The sequence below is a fragment of the Pteropus vampyrus genome, unplaced genomic scaffold (assembly GCF_000151845.1).
Source record: "Pteropus vampyrus isolate Shadow unplaced genomic scaffold, Pvam_2.0 Scaffold174, whole genome shotgun sequence".
Lineage (NCBI taxonomy): Eukaryota > Metazoa > Chordata > Mammalia > Chiroptera > Pteropodidae > Pteropus > Pteropus vampyrus.
Genome location: NW_011888955.1, coordinates 73,449 through 80,439, shown reverse-complemented (window position 1 = coordinate 80,439; position 6,991 = coordinate 73,449). Strand labels below are relative to the sequence as shown.

The window sequence follows — 6,991 nt, the reverse complement described above, 5'->3', positions numbered from 1 at the left end:
CAGCGCACGCGCAGGCAGGACCTGCCGCGGCAGCTGGTCTACATCGGCCTGCACCTGTTCCACATCGCGGGCGCCTACCTGCTCTACCTGAACCACCTGGGGCTGCTGCTGCTCATGATGCACTACTCCGTGGAGCTGCTGACCCACGCGTGCGACCTCTTTTACTTCGGCGACGAGAAGCACCAGAGGGAGCTGTCCCTGTGGGCCGTGGTGTTCGTTCTGGGCCGCCTGGGGACCCTGATCGTGTCGGTCCTCACCGCGGGCTTCCACCTGGCGGGAGGGCAGGCTCGCGGCCCGGATGCGGCCTCCGGGAACGTGAACGTGCTGGCCGCCAAGGTCGCCGTGCTGTCGTCCAGCTGCACCATCCAGGCCTACGTCACGTGGACCGTCTTCAGTGTCCAGCTGCAGAGGTGGGTAGAGGGCGACGCGGCGCTCCAGGCCCCGGCCGCGAAGAAGAAACGGACGAAAGGCAGGGCTTACAGGAAGGGGACCGAAAACGGGGCGGCCGCTGCGAACAGAGTGGACCCTCCGCATAAGAGGAAGGACAGATCTCCGTAACGAAGGACGCGCAGATCGGTTCATGTCCCCAAAGAAGCCTGTGCTCTGCTATCCGATGTCTTTCTGCGCTAGAGATTTTTCTGTTCTTGGAGATAGTTTGTGCTCTTTGATTTTCGCTATGGTGCTGTGTAACGGATTTTATTTTTAAGGCATTTGAGGGGAGAAGATACTGTGAGTGGAATAAAAATCGGTTTACAGTGAGCTGCTCATCGTCTAAATAGTTGAGGGATCATCACCACATCTTTCGTTTTTTACGTTTGAACGTTTTTCTAATGTATAGAGACAACTACAGAATTCTGCGTATCGTTGACACGATTTCTTGCTCCCACCGATTTTTTATAACATTAGCAATATGGTCTGTTATAACCAGGTCATATTTTTAGAGTTCTCTTTCGGGATATAATGGAAATATTATAAATGTGGAGGTCATTTTCACTAAGTTTTCAGTATTCTCTAATTCTTAGAATTTTTTTTTTTTTTAATTTACACTGGAAAAAAAAATTTGTAAAGCCACCGACCAAATGCTGTTTTTTATAGGTAGTAGTTAGTGTAATATTTCCATTCTAAAAAAAATGGGTAACATCTGTGAAGATTTGTTGCCATATAGTGAATGAAATTATCTTGAATTAATATAAAATTATTGATAAAGAGGTAAAATCATTCTTGTCCATTCTAAACACTTGTAAACTGGAAATCAGAAAATTAAATATTTAACTAAAAAAATCAGACTTAGTTTTTTTTCTATTTTATTAAAATTATTTTTAATGAGGCTTGTCGTAAGTTCGGTATCTGGTGTTTTAGAAAAATATGAATCTCGTAAGTCATTTAAAAAATAATGCTTACTTGATCTGTTCCTCTAAAAAGAATGCCGGCCAATGCGGAAAGCGTTTACTGCACTAACCTTAAGTAGTTTAAAAACCAGGTGGATAAACCGTCCTAAGAAAGGCTTTTTAGGGATAATGCTATAGCTGTACTTCCATCTTTAACTGGAGATCATTTATCCGTGTACGACGTGCTTTGGGGATATGTGTCATATATATTATATGTAGTTGGTATCTTTACAGAAGCCAATTGAAACAACGGACTGTGGTATTTTATATATATCTTCTCAACTTTGATTTCATTTCCACATGTCTTTATACTTTTTTCAGGAGATATTGTTTTAAAAATATGCTAGGGTAAGGCCATAGACAGCAGGTCCTTGAATGATGTCATTCATTCAGTGTCATTTTGTTATAACATTGATGAAAAAAAAACAAAGGCTTCCAGGCCGGGGCGCCCTCTGTGGAGGTGGCACGGTCTCCCCATGTCCGTGGGGTTTTCTCCGGGGCTGGGTGCCGGCCGCGTCCCACAGGTGTGCAGGGAGCAGACGGGCGTGTCTGCATTGTCGCATTGTCGCCGTCCGAGAGAGTGTGGCGGGTGGGGGGCCCTGGGTGCAGGGGTCCCGTCCAGGGTTGGTCCCGCCCGTGCCGAGCCGCCACACACAGTTTATCTCGGAGTTTCACAGTAGAAGCGTTTCGGGTCTTCACGCTTTGGTGACGTTTCTGCGGCCGGAAGTGCTGAAGCACGTGCGCTGCTTTCCGTTCATCAGCCTCAGGTCGAGTGGGGTTCCTCGTGCGTCTTTTCACTCGAAGGCCCTGTTCCCAGCAGCCTGTCGATGACACCGAGGACTGACTGTATTTTCTCCACCTCTCTTCCCCGCGTTGCGTCTGTCACCCCTGCGTTTTTGAGGGCCTTCCGTTTGGCTCGTCGTGGGTAGTGCAGCTTTTTCAGCTCCAGGGAGCCCCCGGATTCAAACTCAGTGTCCTTATGGTCAGAATAGCCGCTCTGGGCAAAGCTTTCCTTCCCGTTTTGGGAGGTTCGTACCCACGTAAGATAAAATCGCTTCCTTTTGGGCGCTGGGACCCACCTAGTTACCGTTTCCCACCCCCTGGTCCGCCTCTGGTCCGGGTTGGGATCCTGCGCGGTGACGGAGCGCTGTGCGGCCGCGAAGCATCTCCGGCCGCATCTGGCGTGGCCTTTCTCGTTTTCCTCACTGTTGAAGAATTCCGTCTGGTTACTCCTAAGCCCAGTCCTGGTAACGGATGTCATCCATTGGGTCCTTTATTCGCAAATAGGTGCGGGCCTTACTCGGACGGCAGATGATGGCGAGCACATCGCTGCCTCGCGTGAGCGGCAGTGCCAAGTTACACTGGGCTCTGCATGAAAAACGACGAGGGCCCAGGTGCCCCTCCCTGGGGTTTTCTTGTCTGTGCCCCTCAGGTCGACCTTCCTTCCAGCTTGGCAGCAAATGGCTGCAGCTCTTCCGGGCTTCGTGTCTGCCCGGCGCATACCAGTGTATTAGAGGAGAAGAGAGATGGTTTCTGGGATTCCCAGAGCAGTGGGAGTCACCTTCACTGACCTCATGTGGGAAAGGTGCATGCTGGGTTGGTTGGTTAAGGTAGCAGGTGTGCTTCAGCCGTGGAAAAGCCAACGCCCTTTTCTTGTCCAATAGGAGTTCACAGACATAGTAAGGTTATTGAGGAAAAAAGGGATATGACTAAGCTGAGACATCGCACCCATCCATAGAAGTTCAATAATATGTTGCTAGAAAAGAAATACATGCCAAATAAGTTACCGAGAGAAGGCTGCAGATGAAATTCAGCACGATGCAAACTGCCAAGTCTCTCCCCTTTTAAGATTATGTTCTGAAAAACGCATGCTGTAATAAATCTCAATGTGACAGTTTGGTTTCTGCTGAAATGGACCATATAGTGACAAATACGTCCATTATGATTATTCAGGGTATTATTACAGCAGGCATTAGTTAACCCTATGAACGCTCAAATAACCGATTAATCACCAGATGTTTCAAAGTTAGGAGGATGTGTCTTGGATGTGCTCTGATTTATTAGTGTCGGTGCTTGTCAAATTTTGTTACTTAAGTAAGTCTATAAGTATAGATTTCCTAGGATAGATTCAAATCAAAATTTCTTTAGAAAATTATTCTGATAGCATTGAATTAAAAGTGTGTCCCATTTTTCTTGGATATTATAAATGTGTTACTCAACCTCTGTATCTTACGAGATAAGCAGGTTTTATGCACTAGTATTTTCCTAGTGATCAGCGTAATTCTTCCTTTCATTTCTGTAAGAAAACAATAACCTCGTAAATATTTCTTCATTTCTCTCATCAATATTTGTTTATCTGTAGAGGAAATGTGTATAGCAGGTAGTGTACTAACTCGGAATAGATTCGAGAAGATTAGAGTTACAACATTAATAATTTGAAGCTTTCCTGAAGACATGAAATATTCTGATATCTTTTTTTAATTGGAAAAAACAAGGGTAAAGTTTCTAAGTATCACTCAACTAGATGACATGAGAATAATTCGTATAGAGGAACATAAGACTGAGTACTGATGCTTTACACCAAAAATGACATTAGATCAGTTGCCGAGAAGTTCCTAGCAAAAGTGTACTTGAGAATGTGGCACGTGGAGCCCTGGGTGTTTGCATATGGCAGAAGATGCCTTCCACTTAGGGGCACAGACCATTGTCATCTGGAGACAAGGGTGCCTCGTCCAGCTGGAGAGGACAGACGGTGTGGGTGAGCGTATGGAGCCGTTTGAGGCCCAGTTACCAGAGCGGTCACAAATACCACCCCCTCTTGGATTTCTCCAGCTATAGAGTTTTCTTTTCACGGCCATCTTTCCATTAAATCTACATCCCATGGGAAACTCTACACTAAGACAGAGTAGTACCTGCAAATTCCCGTCACTTCTGCAGAAAAATTACCACGAAACCTTCATACAAAAAATCATGCATTTCCAAATATTAAATTGGAATTTTCCTCGTCATTATGCCATCATATGGCTGTCTAAATTTTACTGTCTAAATCCCTATAAGCAAATCTTTTTTAGACCTTGCCTCACCTCTGGCAGTTTTAAGTATTCGATAAATGTGGAATCAATAAACACTGAGAAGCCTGCCCCAGAGGAGATGCCCATGCTTCTTCCCTCCTGGCAAGGCCATCATTGGGTTTTATTTAGGTCAGTGGTCCCCAATCTTTGTGGCCCCAGGGACCGGGGCTCCTGTGAGAATGTGATGCCTGATGATCCGAGGCGGAGTTGAGGCGGTGATGCCGGCGCTGGGGAGCGGCTGCAGACACAGATGGAGCTTCGCTCACTCGCCCACCGCTCGCCTCCTGCTGTGTGGCCCGGTCCCTAACAGGTCACGGACCAGGGGTCAAGGACCCCTGTTTTAGGTGACTGCATTGAGTCAGCCAGTCTTTCTCATTTTACAGCCTAAAAATATATCGACGTATAAACTGACCCCTTTGGGGTATATTTGCATCATTTAGGAAACGACAGTGGAATGTTACATATGGGTAAAGTTTGCTTGAATTGAATGCAGAGCAGTTGGATTAACTTCCCAGTGGTGACAGCATAGTGTGGCCGCGAGGGCACGGGCTGCCCCGTCGGACAGTGAACCCCCTGATTAAAAGCAAACTATGATTAATTTTGACACCACCACCCACCATTCACCAAATCAAGTCATATCAGTAGACAGGATCTTACGCTTTGAGAAAAATTTGAGAAAACAGAACATTTCCTAGTGCCTAATGAAATTTCGCCTAAGCTATCACAAATTGAAAAGTATTTACATCTCAAGTAGAGTTAACATCTCTACCTCCTGCTGCTTTTATTGCTTAATGAATTTTTAAAAAGCTGTCCCTTAAATCAATAATATAAAGTTGCCACCATAAATATTAAAATTAATTTGTAAACTTTAGATGTGTTGTTTTTAAAGATGTTGAATTTTAGTCGTATCGATATAAGTTCAGCAAAGGAAGGTAATGATGTGATTATAAGCAACGGTTCACCAAGTCGGGGTTGAGCCTCCCCGAGGCCTGAGCCGTGTGAGCTCCAGGAGCACCCACACATCCCAGGCCTTGGACCGCGTGTCAGCAAGATGATGGAGACGTTTATCTGTCTCAGGAAGCTGCTGCGAGGATTAAAACGTGTGCGAATGCGGCGTCATAAGTAGTTTATTTTTGTGTGTGTGGACACTTGTTCACATACTGTCCGACTGTACTGTGTATAGCCCCATTTAATACGGATATGTGTACGTGTGTTTATGCATCTGTGTACATACACACATGCACACACATAGATTTTCCCTATACATTTATTTATTTTTAATGAACTCTTATTTTCAGGTTCACAGCACAATTGAGCAGAAAGTAGAGTCCATATATATACATGTATATCATTAACTGAAAGACACGTATAATAGGTTAGAAGTTTTATATGCTTGTAGATATCAGAAAAAAAAAAGCCCAACTCAGTTTAAATGGCATAATTAGAATAATGGTATTTAGATTTGTTCTGTGTTATTCATCAGATACTATAAATTGTATAACATTGAAAGACCAAAGCTTTCTAGCTCTCCGAGGCAGTCCTGACCGCACACACTGTCACATTCTGAGGACGACCGTCACTGCGGCTACTGTGTAGTTTTAGGTTATGTATTTTGATCACTGTCTTTCTCACCCAGCTGCACTCGTATGATGGGAACTGAAAACGTGGAGCTGAATGTGTCTCTGTAAAATGCTGGTTTATTTTTCAAATTGAATAAGCCTTTTCTTATTTATCATGGACATGGTTTTATTTATAGGTAAGAAACTGGGGTTCATTACGGTTTCGCAGAAGAGAGGTGGGACAGAATTTCGAGGAATCGTTAGGATAAATGAGACTATGATCTCCTATGGGAATTATTCCCCGAAATGTGTGTTTTTCTAAAGTAAACAGCTTACTGTCCATTATCAGCTCACATTCAGAATGGGTTTGGATCACTTATGGCCAATTAAACCCCAACCACTTGTACGGAAATGCGATGCTCATTATATGCCTTAAATTCCACAACCTACAGTATGATGACTTGTTAAAAAGTACACGTAAATTATATATTTTATAATTATACTTGATAATAGGAGGATGATTCAGCTCCCCACTCAGCGAACGTTAACTGGATGCTGACTGTGGCCGACACTGCTCAGGCCTGCGGCCAGCAGCGAGCGAAACGCAGCCCTCCTGTCACTGAAGGACACTGGTTCTCAAGTAGGGACGATGCTCTGTGACAAGCAATGCGATTGGGTGGGTTGCTCACGCTGCGGGAGAAGCTAGTCTTACTGGTTTCAGGAAGAACGTCGAAGAATGTGTGACCGTGACGAGCACTGAGGTACACGGCAGGTAGTTCGAACGGTGGGTCCACACTGTGCGACGGGGGTGCATGGAAACGCTCCCCGCGGAGAGGACACGGCGGCCTCGGGGGCTAAGTGTCCTTAGGACGTAGAGCGCAGGCCAGAAGGAAGGAGCGCAGATGTCGTACGAAGAAGCTGTGCTTGTCTAAGGTCAGTGTTTATCAGTGTCCGACACGTTCAGCTCCCTGGG

At 45.3% G+C, this 6,991-nt stretch overlaps 1 protein-coding gene and 1 long non-coding RNA gene across 2 annotated transcripts in view; both read left to right on the top strand.

Moving 5' to 3' along the window:
* The window catches only part of TRAM1L1 (translocation associated membrane protein 1 like 1), a 33,080-nt gene extending 32,522 nt beyond the window's left edge, over positions 1 to 558 (top strand). The window contains exon 4 of the mRNA XM_023536961.1: positions 4 to 558. Within this exon, the coding sequence (XP_023392729.1) occupies positions 4 to 558 (555 nt within the window). The remainder of the gene's footprint in view (positions 1 to 3) is intronic.
* Positions 559 to 4,654: 4,096 nt separating this feature from the next.
* Positions 4,655 to 6,991, top strand: part of LOC111746081 — a 15,410-nt gene continuing 13,073 nt past the window's right edge. The window contains exon 1 of the long non-coding RNA XR_002782915.1: positions 4,655 to 4,783. This is a non-coding gene — a long non-coding RNA (uncharacterized LOC111746081). The remainder of the gene's footprint in view (positions 4,784 to 6,991) is intronic.